General features: G+C 41.2%; 2 protein-coding genes across 2 annotated transcripts; both read right to left on the reverse strand.

Moving 5' to 3' along the window:
• Window positions 1-5,419: 5,419 nt before the first annotated feature.
• Window positions 5,420-6,445, reverse strand: LOC113649424 (putative gustatory receptor clone PTE01). Its single transcript, XM_027157219.2, has one exon. The coding sequence runs from the start codon at window positions 6,404-6,406 to the stop codon at window positions 5,420-5,422; it is 987 nt and encodes a 328-aa protein (XP_027013020.2). The 5' UTR covers window positions 6,407-6,445.
• An 8,639-nt stretch (window positions 6,446-15,084) lies between these two features.
• On the reverse strand, window positions 15,085-16,100 carry LOC113649426 (olfactory receptor 1M1-like). Its single transcript, XM_047820762.1, has one exon. The coding sequence runs from the start codon at window positions 16,069-16,071 to the stop codon at window positions 15,085-15,087; it is 987 nt and encodes a 328-aa protein (XP_047676718.1). The 5' UTR covers window positions 16,072-16,100.
• Between the last annotated feature and the right edge of the window lie 5,129 nt (window positions 16,101-21,229).

The raw sequence follows: 21,229 nt of genomic DNA on the forward strand, positions 1-21,229 counted from the left end.
AATAAATATGCTACAGTTAGTACAAAATGCAGCTGCCAGAGTTCTTACCAGATCCAAGAAAATATGGTCATATTACCCCAATTTTATCATCTCTATGCTGGCTAACTGTTAAGTTTAGAATGTATTATAAACTTCTACATACATACAAGGATCTATATGGTTTATCTACCATGCTTCTAACCAGTCTTCTAGCACACTTCAATCCGTCAAGCTCTTTGAGATCACAAAACTCAGGACTTCTGGTAGTTCCCAGAATACCAAAATCTACTAAAGTTGATAGAGCGTTTTTGTATTAAGCTCCTAGAATTTGGAATAGCCTTCCTGACAGTGTTCAGGGCTCAGAGTCACTTTCCCAGTGTAAGGGAGCTCTCTGACTCTTCTCCCGTGCGTGCCCCACCCGCACGGAGCGGCTCGCCGGCGTACTAATTGCACACACCTGACTCTCTTTCCACTCGCATTTGCCACCATATATAATCCCCTCTCTCACCAGCACTCACCGTCAGTTATTATCTATGGTTTGCTGTTCATTCCTCTACACTCCTGTGTTCGTGATCAGCTTCGCGCTTCTCCTAAGCGCTCCCCTGGACTACCTCTTGTCCCAATACTCTGGACTTAGTGGGCCGTGCTTCCACTGCGCACCACCGGATAACACAGACTGCCTTCGTAGCTCTGGACCGTTGTGGGCCGTGCTTCCTCCGCGCACCACCGGATTACTCTACTACCGTGTTTTTGCAAATAAACTCTGTTTGCTTTCACTCCGGCTTCCTCCTCTGTGTCTCGCATAACAGAATAACTGACCTTCAAAAATTAAAGGTAGGGACCTTCCCGCTCCTACCTGACTATGGAGAACCGACCCGGCACCTCCTCTGACCCGGTTCGGGATCTCGTCACCGCGCTTCGAGCTGCCTTTCCCTCCACCGCGGTTCGTCCTGACCCCCTTGCTGTCACCGGCAGCCCCATGGCGCTTCCGGGGACTTTTTCGGGGGAAGCTTCACTATGCCGTGGCTTTCTACTCCAGGTAAACCTCTATATTGAGATGCAACCGCAGCGCTTTCCATCCAAGCGGTCCAGGGTAGTGTTCCTCATCTCACTCCTGTCCGGGAGAGCGCTAGTTTCCGCCCAATCATTGTGGGACTCGGCCAGCCCAATAATAAGTGTGTATGCCCATCTCACCGCGCACTTTATCGAGGTTTTCAGCGCCGCTTCCGGGGTCCTATCCACAGCCGACCAGCTGCTTAGCTTGCGTCAAGGAACTGATGACATCACCGCTTACAGCCTGCGTTTCCGCACCATGGCGGCATCTAGTGGCTGGAGCGAGTTGGCGTTACTGGGGGTATATCGGCAGGGTTTGTCTCCAGAATTAAAACAAGCTATGGCGGTATTTGAGGACACTCTGGACATACTGGATTGGAGTACCTCTTACGGGTCACACATATGTATCGTTATTGTGCAGATAGGTGAGGGCCAGTTGAAGGGTCATTGCAATTGCATTGTCATTGCAATTGCATTGCAGGTTGGATGATGTGGAAACTGCAGGGGGTCCAGTGAAGGTGGTAACTGGGCCTCATGACAAGATTCTCAAAGCACTTTATCACAAAAGTGTGAGAGTGACAGGATAATTGACACATTGAGGCAGGACACTGAAGACTACTTTGGCACAGGAATAATGGTGGTTGTCTTGAGGCACATAGGAACAATGGTACTGCTCAGGGAAATGTTTAAGATGTTAGAGAAGACATCCCCTAGCTGTTCTGCCCATTCCCTGAGCACTCTGCATGGCATGTTGTCTGGTCCAGCACCCTTTCATGGGTTAGATCTGCATAGAATTCTCCTCACATCAGGCATGGTTAGACATAGTACTTGTTTGTTGGTGGGAGGGATGGTCTTTATTGCCTCAACATTGTTTTGCACCTCAAACCAACAGTAGAAGTAGTTTGTGATTGCTTGTTTCGTGTGCTGTTCAGGTTTCTCTGCCGTCCAGGAAGTAGTTGTGGATTTTCTAGGCATGTGTAAGCTTTGCCTCTCTGATGGCTCAGTACAGTGTGGCCATTGTTGTTCTTAAAGTCATGTTGTCCCCTGTTCTGAAAGTGGAGTCTCTAGACTTCAACTGTGCTTTGCAGTCAATCACAGCTTCTGATTAGTGAGTGTGGTGATGGTCTTGTAGACGGTCATGTCATCAATGCACTTGCCGATATAGCTGGTCACCGACCCAACAGAAGCCGTGGATGACTGCTAAAGTGCTTGTGCTGATGAAGACTAGAGACCTAGCCTTCAGAACAGGGGACATGGTGGCCCTAAGAACAGCAAGGGCCAAACTGTCCCAAGCCATCAGAGAAGCAAAGCGCGAACATGCCCAGACAATCCACAGCCACTTATACAGGCGATCAGGAACTACAAGACCGCTTCACCTGCCTGTGATTGTGATGCCTCCCTCCCAGATGCGCTGAATGGCTTCTCCGTGCAGTTTGAGGTGCAGAACAACTTAGCGGCAAGAAAGACCCCCCCCCCCCCAACAATCAGGTACTCTGTCTATCCACGGCTGATGTGAGGAGAACACTACTTGGAGTTAACCCACTGAAGGCTGTTGGACCAGTCAACATTCCTAGCAAGCTTCTCAGGGAATGTGCAGAACAGCTAGCGGATATATTCACTGACATCTTCAACATTTCCCTCAGCAACGCTGTTGTTTCTACATGCCTTAAGACAACCACCATCCTCCCTGTCCCAAAGAAGTCTACAGTGTCCTGCCTCCATGACTGTCATCCCATCGCACTTAAACCCATTGTAATGAAGTGCTTCGAGAAGCTTGTCATAAGGCACATCAAGACTCAGTTTCCACCCTCACTGGACCCTTTACAGTTTGCATATCATCCAAATCACTCCATGGACTTTGCCATTGCCACAGCCCTTCATTTGGTTCGCACCCACCTGGACAATAAGGACATTAACGTACGAATGCTGTTCATAGACTTTAGTTCAGTATTCAACACAATCATCCCTCAGCACTTGATTGGGAAGCTGAGCCTGCTGGGACTAAAAGCCTCCCTTTCCAACTGGATCTTGGACTTCCTGACTGGGAGACCTCAGTCAGTCCAGATCGGGAACAGCATCTCTAGCAGCACCACACTGAGTACTGGAGCCCGTCAGGGCTACATGCTCAGTCCACTGCTGTTCACCTTGCTGACTCACGACTTTGTAGCAATGCACAGATCGAACCATATCATCAAGTTCACAGATGACACGACCATGGTGGGTCTCATCAGAAAGAAGGATGAGTCAGCATTCAGAGAGGAGGTGCAACAGCTGTTTGGTGTAGAGCCAACAACCTGTCTCTGAATGTTGATAAAACTAAAGAGATGTTTGTCGACTGTGGAGAGCACAGATTGACCACTCTCCACTGAACATTGACAGATCTCCTGTAGAGATCATCAAAAGCACCAATTTTTTTTGTGTTCATCTAGATGGAGAGCATCACCTGGTCACTCAACACCAGCTCTATCACCAAAAAACCCCAGCAGCATCTCCACTTCTTACGAAGTCTGAGAAAAGCCCATCTCCCTTCCCCCATCTTGACTATATTATACAGATGGGCCATTAAAAGCATTCTGAGCAGCTGCATCACTGTCTGGTTTGGGCACTGCACCGTCCTGGATCGTAGGTCCCTGCAGTGGATAGTGAGGACTCTTCACTCTCCTGCCATCTGGAAAAATGTACAATGTGCACATTGTTTTTGCTCTTTGCACATGCTGTCTTACATTTCAGTTACATTTCATTGCTGTTTTGCACAATATTTTACAATACCTCATGCAACTGCTTCTACAATACTAATGCGTTCATTCCAGTATTTCCTGACATGTAATATTGATTGAACATACAGTATTTACACTGGTTGGCACTGATTTTGTATATTGTCTTTTGTGAATTGTCTTTTGTCTTTTGTGTATTGTTGCACAGATGCACTTTATGTGGCTAAGACTACTTACTAATTCCTTAGCTCTGTCTTTGTTTTATGTAGCACCATGATTCTCTAGAAACGTTGCCACATTTCACTGTGTACTGCAACAGCTATTTATGGTTGAAATGACAATAAAAGCTTCCTGACTCTTGACTTCTTATACAGGCCAGAAGCCAGTTTTCTGCCATATACTGAGGGAGGGCAGGGGCATTGAAAAGAAGTTTTTATTATTGTCACATATACATTACAGCACAGTGAAATTCTTTCTTTACATATCCCAACTTTGGAGGTTGGGGTCAGTGGACAGGGTTAGCCATGATGCAACAATCCTGGAGCAGAGAGGGATAAGGGCCTTCTCAAGGACCCAGCAGTGGCAGATTGGTGGTTGAAGGGCTTGAATCCATACTGTGTCTTCTAATCATCAACACAGCGTGATAACCACATAGTGATACCATCATTTATCAAGATTTCAGAAAGAGATTATAGGCCTCATTAATCAATCTTTTAGTAAGGTTGTGAAGATTTCCAATAGATTTACAGAGGTTTTGGAAATTATGTTTTTCTTTATATTCGAGTGCATATACAGATGCAAATCTCTCATACATCAACAGGTCTATGCACGGCACATACTTTATGTCATTCATTCAAACATTTTCCAGACAATTAATGTGCATTGCATTAGGTGCTTCAGCTCATACAAATGTTAATAAATAGTAAAAACAAAAATGGGTAATTAATTATAAAACACTGAAGACCGATCAATTGTTCACAATACAATATATTATACAATCCTGAGCAAGCTCTTTAAGAACTTAGAATAATAGAATATTAGAAGCAACTATATGGATACAATCATTCACATCATGTACTCTGTTTAAAATAGTATTACTAGTAGTTTGAGTTGTACTATTTGCATCTTAGTGAGGTGAGCTAAATCTTATTTTTTTTATATTAATAATGATCACACGTTTTGTTTTGTTGGTGTTTGTATTTGTATTTTGCATCTAATAATAATAATAATAATAAAAAAATAATGATCACATTTTCACACAACTAAATTCTCCAGGAATTTAAGTTTTATAGAAGGAAACCACTCTTTTGGTTCTTCTGCAACAATTGTATAGGATTATACAATAAGAACAAATTAATGGAAATGCTGAAAGGACTAGTTCACATTATTACTTTATACTCATGGAAGAACAAAAAGGGGATATGATAAATTATGGTTTTCAGTCTTATCCAAACTTGGTCAGTCTGAGTGTTTACATTCACCTAAAAATTTGTTTCAGTTCTGGCTAGTACTTGTCTAAAATAATAATAATAATAATAATAATAATAATAATAATAATAATAATAATAATAATAATAATAATAAATAGATAGATAGATAGATAGATAGATAGATAGATAGATAGATAGATAGATAGATAGATAGATCAATAAATACAGTATGCAAACGTGGTATCACTTTTCTAATGCCTGTACCTGAGGAACTGTGGTGTTTTTGTTTTTAAGAATCTTCATTATAAATTCCCTGAATTCCTTTGTGTTCAAGACATAAATTATGGGATTTAACATGGGTGGAATTGTAAATGATAGTGAAGTATTGATTATCCTTGCATTAGGATGGAGATAGGATATTGTAGCGGCAAGGTATGTACTCACTACAGGTAGGAAATATACTCCTACTATCAACAGATGAGAGACACAAGTTTTGAGTGCTTTTAGACGACCCTCCCATGTTGTAATCTTAGTCAAGGCCAACAGAATGCCTATGTATGATAAAACTATGGCAGTCAATGGTGCATAGAGGTATATTGCAATACAAATATTTGCCATTAAGGAATTTATCCAGGTGTCATTACAAGCAAGTTTATAAACAGGCCCATGGTCACAAAAAAAGCTCTTTACCTCAATGGTTTTACAAAAAGAAAGTTGTGTAACCAAAACCACCATTGTACCAATTGTAACAAGGTTAAATAACCATATTGCTGTTAAAGTCACAAACATGAAGGAGTTATTTACAATAGCATGGTATCTCAGGGGTAAACAAATAGCTACAAAGCGGTCATATGCCATGGCAACAAGAGTTAAAGACTGTCCACCAGCAAAGAAAAAAATAAAAAACATGTTAGCTAAACAAGCATCATAGGATATGGACTGTGAATCAAAAAGGAAAGTCTTCACAAGGTTAGGAATAAGTGCATTTGTTTCACCAAAATCTGACAGAGCTAAATTAAAGATCCCCATGTATTTAGGAATATGCAGACTTCGATTACTTAATATCATGTATAGGACAAAGGAGTTCCCACACACTGAGACAATATAGACAATAAGTAAAAAAACAAAGTAATATTTGCTGAAAGGTATTCCAGAAAATCCACTGATGAAAAAGTACTCTGGGCGCACAAATGATACATTTTTTAGCAAACTGGTGTTCACAACACTCATGATGAAGTAGATTTTAATCCTGTTCAAATCCTTTCCAGTCTGAAATTATGGACATAATAAAATGTATTAAAAATAATAATGCAACTAATATACATATAAGCATTAACAACATGAAGAAGCCTTTATATTAATAGTGTGAATGGACCATTTAAAGTTATATTTTTAACAATTAAGCTTTAGCGCTGAAAATTATATACAAATTACATTACATCAATACAAAGAGCAACCATAAATGTAACGATGTAGTGTAATTATTTACAAATTACATTACATCGTTACATGTATGGTTGCTCTTTATTTTGTCCTACCTTATACCTTGTTGGACTGTGGCTTCCACTTGTGTGCATGTGTTATATGTAGAGATGATGAACCATATTTTCTCAAATGATAGCACAGACAGAGATGTAAATATAACCCCATTCCTTTGATTACGTGGCAGGAGGTACAATTGCCTCAATTGTTTGTTTTAGCCAATCACTGGCATGTTCCAGTATATAAAAAACAAAAATGTGCATGCCACCTGGGATACAGTACGTCACTTTCAGTGGACTACCGTGTTGTTAACATGACCGGGAGTAGAAGACTGTTCCCTCCTGAGTGGTGGTGTCTTCCTCATTATGTATTGCCTTCACAAGTCGTTGTGTGTGAAAGGAAGGTATGGTTTGACAGTTTAGCTTGACCCTTTGCCCCTGTGTGTAGGCTCCTTTTCCCTACCTTATTTCCCTACCCTACTCAGGAATCAGGATTGAATCATAGAGTTTGAACTACAAATGTATGTTAGACGAGGTCACCACCATGCTTAGGCCTGAGGTACAGTAGTGCCCTTTTTCCATCGAGGCAGTTTGAGTGCTGGTTCGGAGCCAGAGCCTAATTTAGAACCAGTTCTTTCTTTTTCGACAGCCAAAGCACCGGCTCTGAACCAGGAAAAGTGGTTCTTAAGTAACACCAAAACTTTGCTGATGTAGACTTAAGAACCGCTTGTGTCAGGAGCTGGGGGCGGGGCTACTGTTAGCGCATTTGATAATGTACCAATGTTTAATGCACTTTTACTTTACCGCAATATGATCAATTATCAGCACACATTATAGTAGATAGCTACATGCTAAGGCTAAATTTTTTGTGTGTTAATGATAAAACAATGTTATGTACTTTCTCGATTACAACCTCCGTTTATACAAATTACATGCAGCTGCCCGTACACATTTGATTCGGAACATCCGCTATTGTCGATGTTTTGTTTGTGTTTGCTGCCGGCTCTGTGATGGCTCTCTAACCGATGGAAAGTCAAACCGGTTCTTACAACGTTTGCCAGTGGAACCAACTTTGAACCAGCACCAGCACTAGCTCTGAACCAGCACCCAGTTCTTTTGGGTGGAAAATGGGTACAAGTGTTATTTTTCATCCAAAAGGTGTTCAGCACATTTAAAGTCAGGGCTTTGTACAGGCTACTCATACCAACAAGCTTCACACACTCACGGACACACACACACAGACACCAAACACACCAAAAACATTGGGCATTGCAATTCATTAGGCCTCCAGAAAAAACAAAAGCTACTCATTTGTAAATATTTTGCACTTGTAATATGCATTTGTCCAGCTAAGGGCAATATCTTTTCTACCAACAAGCTTTACACACACACACGCGCACACAGACACACACACACATACACATATACATACATACATAAATACATACACAGAGAAAATAGACATTACAAGTGTAAAATGTTCACAAATGTAAAGCTGATCACACAGAATGGTGATAATTGTATAATTTTTGATTTATAAGCATTCAAGACAATTTGGCCTGGAAAAAACAGGCCATTTGCTGACATTAAAAATGGTCAATATGGTTTCAAAACAATCTCCTGGTTTTGAAATATACTACCAGTAATTGTGCAACAACTTTTGTGCCTCTATAGTGAAAATAATTCAAAATGTATTTTTTTTTACTAGAAAATGAGGGACGTTTATTATACCAAATATTACAACATTTTTTGCAAAATATATGTTAATATGTTTGAAACAAGTTCGACTAAAAAATTGGTTATCGTATATATACTTCATTTTTTATAAGCAGTCAAAACGGAAAGGTCAACTTGACTCGGCGTTCATAATTTGCATAGGAATTCAGGAAAGGAAAACAGGAGTGTTAAGGGTTGATTCCCCTCTGATTTTGGGAACCAGGGGATAGGCATACATATGATATAAATACGTTGGACAAATTGGAGTCAGCAGTTTAAAAAATGCTTCCATTTGACTTTTTTTAATGGCTCGGGAAGGACACATGACAAAGAGATTATGTGCCAGTAAGTCCATATAAGGGCATCTATGTCACATTACTCCAGCTTCTATTTGTCTGAAAGAAGCGTGATATTATGCCTGGAGTATGGCCAGCAATGCAGCCTCTCATTCCCTTCTCAGGGAACCGGGTTACATACATAACCTGTTGTAGTTCTGTTTTGAGAAAACTTGACGCTGCATCAGTGCTGATGCTATGGGACACCAATACCCACGCCGCCACACACCGGTCAGCCAGAGGCTGTGAGAGAGCACGAGTAGACTGGGAACAGAACATCAATGGCCCCGCAGGACCTGGGACCCTGGAGTGGGGTCCAAGTCTAGGTTATAGAACCTGATAAAGGTGTGTGGAGAGGACCAACCTGCTGCAGGCTACCCCTTGTAGAGTGAGCACTGATGCTGAGAGGTGAGGCAAGACCGCATACTTTATAAGCCTGAGTAATGGCCTCCACTACCCAGTGCGCCAAGCACTGTTTGGAAACTGGATCACCCCATTTCGGCCACCAAAACAGACAAAAAGGGCAGAGGAGTTACGCCACGAGCTAGAATGGTGGACATAAGCCCTCAAGGCCCTTAGTGGGCAAAGCAAATGTACTGTAGCCTCTCCTGTTCTGCCAGCTCATGGGGTGTTGGACAGTAGACCTGCACAATGACTTGACAACCCAACACCCTGGGCACCTTAGGGATATATCCTGCCTTTGGGTGCAAAATAGCCTTTGACATAGGGGCAAATTCTAGGCAGGTAGGGGTGATCATCAGGGCCTGCAAATCACCCATTCTTTTGGGAGAGGCCAAGGCTAGGAGCAGATCCAACTTCAGAAACTTCTCAGAAGCTGACACCATGCATAAAGCATGAGACCGTGCCTACGGGCAGAGGCCCCGAGGACAGATTCATGGTTCGCAGCGATGGCAGCCACATACACTGTTAATGTAGATGAGGACAGGCCCTGAGAAAAGCAAGACTGCAGGAACTCCAGCACTGTACCAACCGGGCAGTGAACTGGATCTTGACGGTGTTCATTGCTCCAGAGGCAAAAAAGTCTCCACTTCAGAGCATACAACTTCCTAGTGGGGGGAGCCTTAGCATTCAGTAGAATCTCTGTCACCTTAGATGAGAGGCCTGCCTCTAGGAAATTGTCCCCCTCAGGGGCCAAACCCAAAGCTTCCATGAAGTGCCGTTCAGGAGGGAGACCAGGTCTGTCAACCAAATTCGAGAGGGAAAAACAAGGAGCAACTAGGAGAAGGTTGACTTGGTCGTGGTGCACTTTGGCTAGGACTTTCAGGATCAGAGATACCAGGGGAAGGTGTACAGATGGAGCTTTGGCCATGTACATACCAAGGCATCCAGGCCCAAAGAGGTTAAAAGAGAGAGGGAAAATCATATCGGACAGTGGGTCGACTCCTTGGAGGTGAACAGATCCACTTCCACCCAGCTGAAAATCTGCCAAATTTGCTCCACCACGTGGGGGTGGAGACACCACTCCCTGGACCTTAGCACCTGCCATGACAGGAAGTCTGCCTCCCAATTTACATTCCCCAGAATGACAAATGCTCTCAGTGAAAGTAACCTGGTCTCTAGGCAGAGCAGAATCTGCTGTGCCAACCTGAACAGGGGGCATGAACACAGACTGCCCTGATGATTCATATAGGACACCACCGCAGTGCTGTCTCTCCGTAATAAGACATGGCAGCCCCTGAGGTGTGGGAGAAAGTGTTTTAGTGCTAGAAACACAGCCTTCATCTCCAGACAATTTATGTGCCATGAGTGATAAGGGCCCTCCCATAAACCTTGGGCAGGGCGGCCATCTAAGGCTGCTCCCCAGCCCAAAAGCAAGGCGTCCATCGAAAGAGTTCTTTACACTTACAACTACACCGCTTTACAAGTATAGGACAGGAGGAGTTACAAAAACTTACTACAGCTTAATCAACATGTTTGTTAGATGCCATTCCTAAATTACTGAAAGAAGTGTTATATACAGCTGGAGGGCCTCTTCTCTATATTATTAACTTACTGTATCTTTAGGTCACATACCTAAATCCTTCAAGTTAGCAGTTATTATGCCCCTTATTAAGAAACCAAATTTAGATCTCATCAAAGGATTAAATTATAGACCCATTTCAAACATCCCATTTATGTATAGATATTAGAGAAGGTTGTGTCTGTTCAATATATTTGAAGAGATTCAGTCAGGTTTCAAGCCCCATCATTGTTCAGAATTTTTGTTAAAGTCACAAAGGACTTTAGCTTCGGACCAACACTGCATTTCACTTTTAGTTCTACTTGAGCTTAGTGCTGCATTCAACACTATAGACCATGACATTTTCCTAGATCTCTTACAAAATTACACAGGTATTCAGGTACTGGCATTAAGATGGCTTAGATTCTACCTGCCTGAACGATACCATTTTGAGGATTTAAATGTAGAATCCTCCAGTTTAATGACAGTGAATTATGGGATCCCTAAAGGGTCAAATTTTAGGATCGCTGCTTTTTTCATTATACATTCTTCCCTTGGGAAACATCATTAGTAGGTATATCGCCCATATTATAAAAACAGCCTTCTTCCACCTTAAAAATATTGCCAAACTAAGAAAACATCCTATCTGTATCTCATGCTGAAAAGCTAGATCAAGCATTCATGACCTCCAGACTGAACTATTGTAATGCTGTACTAGGTGGTTTTCCTGCACCTTCAAGAAATAGTCAAAAAATGCAAAAAAATGCAAAAAAAACAGTTAGTCCAAAATGCAGCTGCCAGAGTTCTTATCAGGAACAAGAAAATATGATTACATTACCCCAATTTTATCATCTCTACACTGGCTACCTGTTAAGTTTAGAATTTTTTACAAACTGCTGCTACTTATGTACAAGTCTCTAAATGGTTTACCTCCCATGTTTCTTATCAGCCTTATAAAAGACTATATTCCGTCAATGTTCTATGAGATACACAAAACTCAGGACTTCTGGTAGTTCCCAGAATATCAAAATCTATTAAAGGTGATTGTAACGTGTCTGTGTTTCCCCTTGTTTCTGTCTGACGTCTCTCCCTGATGTTAATTGTTTGCTCCGCCCACTCATTCCTTACCATGGACACTAATTGCATTCCATCTCTTCCCCAGGTGTTTTGTCTTTGTCTCTGATTGTCTCTGCTTTGTGATTGGTCCCTGTTTACTATATATACACTGTTTGTTCATTTCCCTGTTGTGGGTCGTTGTTGGTGCTTACTGTGTCCTGTTCCCTGTCCTGTTCCCATTTTTGTTCATTAAAATAACAAACTGCATTTTGATCCTCACATCGTGACAGAACGACTCACCCCATGGATCCAGCAGAAATACTGTTTTGTCTTTGTCAGGAGGACTCCCCGGTCGAGGAATATATGGAGGTATTCGTGGACCTGTGCAATCAGGTCACCTTCGACTTGGAGGCGCTCAAGGACATTTTCAAGCATGGACTAAGGGACATCCTGCGGTATTTGATGCCGTCTACCCGAGAGATAAAAACATTCTCGGAGTTCATCAACTTGGCGTTGCTCCTGGACGGGTCCACGCTAGCCTTGAGCAGTGTAGAGACGGAAGCCGGCCGTAAATATTTTTTGGGGGGGGGCAGCAAGCATCGGGATCCGTGGGCTACAGAGCGGAACCAGCCACGGACGCCCGAATGCCCTACAGTATCTCCGTCCAGCCCAGTCCAGTGCACACCAGTGACCGAGCCAGGTCTCATGGCTACCGTACCGGCGAGCTCGGCTGAGGCCCGTTCCTACCGGCTGGTCTCCAAACTGGCGGATACCCCGATGAGGTCGGCTCGGGCGGCTGGCATCCCTAAGCCGGCAGCTGGACCAGCCGGGTCGACGTAACCTGCCGAACCGACCGGGTCGACGGAACTGACTGGGTCGACGGAACCAGCTGAATCGGGAGCGACGACTGAAATGACTGAGTCGGAGAACGCAGTCGACATCGTGACACCCAAACTCTCTGCCTGGCCTGAACCTATGTATGTTCCTGTTTTATCCGTCCTGTGTTTCATTTCGCTGGATTTGCCAGCCCTTCTACCTCCTGTCCCTGTTTACAGGCCCAGAGCACCACCCTGCAACTCCGTTATGGTCTCTGGCTCCGCCTCCAGCACCACCCTGGTCTCCGGTCCTGCTCTGGTCTCTGGCTCCGCCTCCAGCACCACCCTGGTCTCCGGTCCTGCTCTGGTCTCTGGCTCCGCCTCCAGCACCACCCTGGTCTCCGGTCCTGCTCTGGTCTCTGGCTCCGCCTCCAGCACCACCCTGGTCTCCGGTCCTGCTCTGGTCTCTGGCTCCGCCTCCAGCACCACCCGGGGGGGGGGGTGTCTGTCTGTCTGTCTGTCTGTGTTTCCCCTTGTTTCTGTCTGCTGTCTCTCTCTGATGTTAATTGTTTGCTCTGCCCACTCATTCCTTACTATGGACACTAATTGCATTCCATCTCTTCCCCAGGTGTTTTGTCTTTGTCTCTGCTTTGTGATTGGTCCCTGTTTACTATATATAAACTGTTTGTTCATTTCCCTGTTGTGGGTCGTTGTTGGTGTTTAGCGTATCCTGTTGTCTGTTCCTGTTCTGACCTGTTTTGCCTGCCTGTTTTTGTTCATTAAAATTAGTAAACTGCATTTGGATCCTCACTTGCCTTTGTCTCACCATGTCACATCGTGACAGTGATGGAGCGTTTTTGTATTTAGTGCCTAGACTTTGGAATAGCCTTCCTGACAGTGTTCAGGGCTCAGACACATTTTCCCCAATTTAAATGTAGATTAAAGACATTTTTTTTTAACCATCTGCCAAATGATGTACGCACATCAAAGGATGTCCCAGCACTATCAATAAATTTAGGCCTGTGCCCTAATTGTCACATGTAAAAAAGTTCCTTGAGAAGCTGTATCTGCAGCACCTCAGCTACCAGGAATATGTTGCTATTTGCATACCATATTTTAGCATGGAGAATATCATGGTGGACCAGAATATTCTTCATGCTAAAACAGGCCACAGTATGCCAGGCTGCAAGGCTCCTTGCCAGATGTAGTGATGAGAAACAACAGGATTTGATTTCCCAGGGAATTACAGCACTAGTCCCTCAATAAATTTAAAAAAAAAAAAAAAAAAAAAACCTTTGACACTTTTTTTCCATTGTAACTTTGAACAAATGTTTTAAACTCATGGTATCTTAAGTATGTAACCTAGTGAACCAGCATTAATGTATTCAGTGTTAGAGATTTAAGCACTTATGTATGTCGCTCTGGATAAGGGCGTCTGCCAAATGCTGTAAATGTAAATTCTACTTGAGTTTTTATTGGCAAAAATATATACACGTATTTAATTAATTTAATATATCAACTGTTTGGAAAGAATGAGTTCTATTATATATCTACTCAGACTACTTTACTGCTTTATATTACATATAAATAGCTAAAATAGTTTTTGGTCTAAAAGTATAGCATTTTTTAATTCATGTGTGCCTTTGGACAAGATCACACGACCTGCTTAAAAATCCGTAAAAGATTTAACAGAAATAGTAGACCACATGGGCACCTTTGGGATAATCATTTCAATATTCTATAATTGGGGACACACAAAGTCAAATCGTAGGCAGCAACAATCTTATGTTTCCAATGGCATTGTTTAATTGCTTACAGGCTAAAATGCTTACTTCCTAGGCTCACTTGCTCAATAATCCAATTTTTCACTAGCTTCACTAGCTACTAGAAATTGTTTGTGCATGAGTGTTATTAGTGAATCTAGACGTAAACTGTAATAATAACATAAACTGAAAATAGTACAGCAGTAAATGCATTGGATTATGTTTTTTATCATTTATTGATCCTGTTGGACAAGAAATTTAGGGAAGGAAAATTAACTCAACAGACGGTAGCATATTTTTCAACATGAATGCTTACAGATGTGAATCCATACAGATTGTGAATAAAAAATACCTAAATTTACAGGAATTGAGCAATTGCTTTGTTTTCTGTTAAAGATCTATAAAAGTAAACCACACTTCTGGTTCTACCTCATAAACCATATAGGATTATGCTATACTCTAATAAATGGAGATTCTGAAAATACTAGTACTCAGTTTTTACATTATACTCCCCAAAGACAAAAAATTTTTTCTTTTTATATCTGTCTGTCCTGATTTAGTTCAGTAAATCATTATTTACCGCTTCACTGAGTGAATGTACTATATGTGCTTATACAGGAGAAAGATAAATCTAGGATGTACTTGAAAAAGAAAGAAAGAAAAAATACATTATAATTATACAATAAAATAATAACTATAATAATATTTGTATAATAATAATAGGAAGAAAATGAAGAATCATCATCATCTTCATCATACAGAAAGTATTAAACTGTGTAGTTTCACTTTTCAAAAGCCTGCACCTTGGGAACTGTGGTGTTTTTCTTTTTAAACATTTTCATTATAAATCCTCTGAATTCTTTTGTGTTTATGACATAAATTATGGGATTTAACATGGGTGGAATTGTAAATGATAGTGAAGTATTGATTATCCTAGCATTAGGATGGACAGAGGATACTGTCACAGCAAGGTATGTACTCACTACAGGTAAGAAAAATACTCCTACTATCATCAGATGAAAGACACACGTTTTGAGTGCTTTAAGACGACCCTCCCATGTTGTAATCTTAGTCAAAGCCAATAAAATACCTATGTATGATAAAACTATGGCAGTCAATGGTGCATAGATGTATACTACAATACAAAATCTTGCCATGAGGGAATTTTTCCTGTTGTCATTACATGCTATTGAAAAAATTGGCCCATGATCACAAAAAAAACTCTTTACCTCATTGGTTTGACAAAATGAAAGCTGTGTAACCAAAACCACCATTGTACCAAATGTAACAAGATTAAATAACCATATTGCTGTTAAAGTCACAAACATGAAGGAGTTACTTACAATAGCGTGGTATCTCAGAGGTAAGCAAATAGCAATAAAGCGATCATATGCCATGGCAACAAGAGTTAAAGACTGTCCACCAGCAAAGAAAAAAATAAAAAACATGTTAGCTAAACAAGCATCATAGGATATGTACTGTGAATCAAAAAGGAAAGTCTTCACAAGGTTAGGAATAAGTGCATTTGTTTCACCAAAATCTGACAGAGCTAAATTAAAGATCCCCATGTATTTAGGAATATGCAGACTTCGATCAACTAATATCATACATAGAACAAATGAGTTCCCACACACTGAGACAATATAGACAAAAAGTAAAAAAACAAAGTAATATTTGCTGTAAGGTATTCCAGAAAATCCACTGATGAAAAAGTACTCTGGGCGCACAAATGACACATTTTGTAGTAAACTGGAGTTCAGGTCACTCATGATGAAGTAGATTTCAAGTCCTTTCCAGTCTGAAATTATGGACATAATAAAATGTATTAAAAATAATAATGCAACTAATATACAAATAAGCATTAACAACATGAAGAAGCCTTTACATTAATAGTGTGAATGGATCATTTAAAGTTACATTTATGGTTGCTCTTTATTTTGTCCTACCTTATTACCTTATGTTGGACTGTGGCTTAAACTTGTGTGCATGTGTTATATGTAGAGATAATGAACCATATTTTCTCAAATGATAGCTCAGACAGTGATATAAATATAACACCATTCCTTTGTTTACGTGGCAGGAGGTTTGTTTTAGCCAATCACTGGCATGTTTCAGTATATAAAAAACAACAATGTGCATGCCATCTGGGGTACGTCACCTTCAGTGGACTAAAGTGTTGTTAGCACGACGGGTGGTAGAAGACTGTTTCCTCCTGGGTGGTGGTGTCTTCCTCACAATGTATTGTGCTCTTCACCGTCACAATTTGTTGTGCATGATAGGAAGGTATGGTTTGACAATTTAGCTTGACCCATTTGCCCCTGTGTGTAGGCTCCTTTTCCCTACCTTATATTTGTTTTCGACTCTTAGTGGTTGGTTGGGAGAGGAACAAGTGTTTGTAATTATTTTAATGTTTTTACCAGAGAATTGTCAATAAACAATCTATTTTGTTTGTGTGCACCATTGCAGGTTTGTGTAATGTTAACTCCTTGGGTGAAATTCCCAGGTCGGCGTAGCCAGTGTGAAGGTTATTTTGATCAGTTTTCTTTGTAATTTGTAAATATAGCTTTCCTCCACCTGACGTTGCCTTCATTCCCACCACATTAAGTTTTGATTTAACACATTTGGCAACCAGAGAAAAAATTGTGGACCCTGGAATCAGGATTGAATCATATGGTTCGAACTACAAATGCATGTTAGACGAGTTCACCACCATGCTTAGGCCTGGGGCACAGTAGGTGTTATTTTTCATCCAAAAGGTGTTCATCGCATTTGAAGTCAGGGCTTTGTACAGGCTACTCATTTTTCCACGTGGTCTGCAGGAAGGTTTCAGCAGCTGAGCACCATGCAGAAAGCTAGAGACCAGAGGACCTACCTAAGGAGGTTTCAAGAAAAGGCAGTAATGGTGGCCATGTGTAGAGGGTGATAGGCCCTCAAAGAGTTGTGGCTGCAGGAATGCTAACACTGTACCAACAGGGCAGTTAATTAGATCCTGATGATGCCAATTACACCATAGGTGAAAGAGACTTCACTTCAAGGCATAAAATGTTATGGTGAATGGAGCACTAGCAGTCAGTATAGTCTCCTCAACATCATTTGAGAGACCTAGGGAAGAATCTAGGAGCTGATCCTCAGGGGTCAGACCCAGAGGTTACAAATATTGGGGTAAGGGTGGAGAATCATCCCCTGAGCCAAGTAAAAGAGTAGTACACGAGACACGAGTAAAATCAAGAAACGTTTATTGTCATTTTAAGCATATATAGCTGACACGGTACATGAGACAACGTTTCTGCATGCTCGACCATGCTGCTACATAGAACAAAATGGAGCTACAAAGAACATCACAGAGCTAACAACTTAAAGTAAGTTGTTCTAGACACAAAGTGCATCTGTGAAACCTAGTGTAAATGTTGTGAGACAAAATACTGTACAGTGCAAACAAACAATACAAAGCACTAAAAGACAATACACAAAACAGCACCAAGTGTACAAGTGTACATACAGTACTGTAAATTATACAGTATGTACTGTACACAGTACATACTGTATATTATACATTATGTTGTGAAAAAATATAGGAATCTGAAAAAGAGAGTTCTATTTAAACATATTTACACTTATTTAATAGCAGCAGTTTCATGACGTATTGAAATGTGTTGTGCAAAAAAACAATTTACTGAATGCGCATACAGCATGTGCAAAGGTAGCAAAAACAGCATGTAAGCACTTTGATATACAGTAGGTGGTGCTGTAAACATGGATGTATATTAAATTAATGTGTTTTTGATTTGGTGCAGATCAGTACAGTCCACACAATTGTGTGTGTGTGTGTGTGTGTGTGTGTGTGTGTGTGTGTGTGTGTGTGTGTGTACAGTTCAGTTCAGTTGTTAAGGAATCTGACTGCTTGCAGAAAAAACTTGCACAGTCTGGCAATGCGTTGGTACCTTTTTTCAGATGGCAGAAGGGAGAAGAGTTTATGTGAACAGTGTGTGTGCTCACCCACACAACACAACTTTGCAAACGCAGTGTATGGTGTAAATGTCTGTGACAGAGGAAAGAGAGACTCCAATGATGAAGCTGTGCTTACTATCCGGCTGCAGGGTCTTGCGATCAGAGATGATGCAGATCCTAAATCAGTCAGTGATGCAGCTGTTTAGGATGCTCTCAATGGTCTCTTGATAATCTCCACAGGGGATCCATCAATGTTCAGTGGAGATTGGTCACTATGTGCTCTCCAGAAGTCAACAACCATCTCTTTAGTTTTATCAGCATTCAGCGTTCCTGGTCATAACTGATTAAGGTTTCTCACTCAGGAAGTCCAGGATTCTAATTCAGAGGGATGTGTTCAGGCCCAGCAGACTCAACCTCTCGATCAGATGCTGACGGATGATTGTGTTGAATGCTGAACTGAAATCTTTGAACAGCATTCACACATGTATTTTTATTGTGAAGGTGGGTGAGTGCCAATTAAAGGGAAATTGCAATGGCATTGTCCGTGGAGCAGTTTGGACAATATGCAAACTGCCTCATGACAAGCTTCTCAAAGCGCTTTATTACAATGATGTGAGAGCTACAGGACAATAGTCATTGAGGAAGGACCCCGAAGACTACTTTTTACCTAGGGACAATGGTGGTTGTTTTGATGCACACAGGAACAACAGTACTGCTCAGGGTAATGTTAAAGATGTTCGAGAAGACCACCGCTACCTGTTCTGCCCATTCCCTGAGCACTCTGCCTGGAATGTTATCATTTATTTCATGAAAGGACAAACATACTGAAGTGACATCATTTAGATTTCAGTTTTAATTTATTACTCGTTATTACCTGTACAGACTTTTGCATCGGGAGGAGGAAGATGGATTCATATGCAGGATAGCTTCAGATAAATAGGTTTAATAACTTAAAACACACTAAACAGAAACATAGACGAACTAGACTGGACAAAGGACGAGGGTACACTGACGATGATTCCTTGCTGCCATTGGCAACGCAGCACGGTTAAATTGACGATTAAAAATAGGGAACAGGTGTGCAGAGACGTTGAGGAGTAAACATGGGTGGGACAGACACGTCACACAAAACATAAACAGAAGCACATGGCCAAAAGTCCAGGCTGAGCCCTGACAGAGATGAATGGGTTGATATTTTCTCACAGAACATAAATACATCCCATCTAGAGACAAGCTGGGGATTGTTGTTGTACAGCATTTCACAAAAGTGAGTTTTTGTATTTTGATATATTTTAGAGTAGTTAGTGTGCTGCTTGTATAGCAGTATAGATTTAATGTCCTCTATAAATAACTCAACATACAGCCATTATTGTAAAAATACCTGGCAACAAAAGTGAGTAGACCTAAGTGATAAAAACTGTACGTCATTTAAACATGCAAAGCCACATGTCCATCATGTTCCATGTGTGTATCTTGTATTAGAGCAGCTAAAATTTGGTGCTTTGCGTACAGTCCTCTCATGTTGGCCACTGCCTGTTGAACATGGTGCCTCATGTCGAAGAGCTCTCTGAGGATTTGAGAATTGTTTCTCTCCACAAAGATGATCTAGGCTATAAGAAGATGTGTAACACCCTGAAACTGAGTTACAGTACAGTGACCAGGGTATACAGAGGTTTTCCAAGATGGGTTACACTCAGAACAGGCCTGACAGAATCAAAACAAACAAACAAAAAAAATGAACCAAGAACAAAAACCAGAGAAAAATGTCTGCTCCTGAAGCCATCAGGTCAGGTGAGCTTGGAATTATCCCACTGGGTCTGTAATTGGCAGAGTCCTAATGTCAGAAATGGCAGTGCCAAAGCGAGGATAAAAACCAGACCCAAGTGCAGGGAAACAAAATCCCAATTTAATAACAAAAATCAAAATAAACATTAATGGGGAAAAAGGCTTGTCAGCTTGTCAGTGCTCAGAACATACACCGCACACTGCAACACGTCAGTTTTGAGAAGAAAGCCTCCTCTTAAGCTCCTCCAAGAAAGCCTGCAAACAGTTTGCTAAAGACAACCTGTTCAAGAGCATGGATTACTTGAACCAGGTTCTGTGGTCTGATGGGACTAAGCTAAACTTGTTTGGCTCAGATGTTGTGCACCTCTGGTAAATCCCATGTCCAGGGAAAACTGCAAATGTAATTTAATGAATTTATTTATTGCCATTAGATGCTGATTAACTTTTCTGTGGTGCTGTGCATCTCTTTTTGATTGATGTCTCTCTAAGCTATTTTAGCATATCTAAAGGGTGACTGTGTAATAGGGATATGAATATAGGCAGCAAAGAGGAAAGGGAAAAGAGGAAACAGAAAAAAATGCATTATTAATAGATGATTAGAATAGCTCTCCTTATATTTTATTTATATATTTGTTTGTTTGTTATTGTAAAGGAAAATAAACAAAATTTAAATCGAATGAAAAAATTGTTAGATGGTTAGAAAAAAATCAAATATCTTAATGCAGATTTTTGTGTAACTATGCACAAACCTAATATCTACTATCTGTCATGAGTAAAATAGACAGAAAGAAGGTGTTGCTCATCATTTAGCATGTATGGTGTAAATCCTGACACTTTACCCCTGCTTGGAGTCTGTGAATTTTGCTGCGGGTAGATCTGCATGGACAGACAGTGACTCATGGGACAGCTGTAAATGGGGCCACCGAGAGACTGTCACACCTTCTTTAAACCACTAATGTGTCAGCCAGCTTTATGGTCAGGTCTTCATCGGCGATCATTTAAAGACTTTGGCAGGAAGAAATTAGTGGCAGTCTGTGTTGAACTTCAAATCTGCACTGACCCATTAGATCCTCAGGAGTTCTTGGTTGCTTAATTCTTCTCAACTACAAACTGTTTTAGGAAGGACATTATTTATGTCACAGTGTCACCCAAATGACTATGTGTTTCTCTCTGAGGTTGGTTCCTCTCAAGCTT

This window comes from Tachysurus fulvidraco, chromosome 11, assembly GCF_022655615.1.
Source record: "Tachysurus fulvidraco isolate hzauxx_2018 chromosome 11, HZAU_PFXX_2.0, whole genome shotgun sequence".
Classification (NCBI taxonomy): Eukaryota; Metazoa; Chordata; class Actinopteri; order Siluriformes; family Bagridae; genus Tachysurus; species Tachysurus fulvidraco.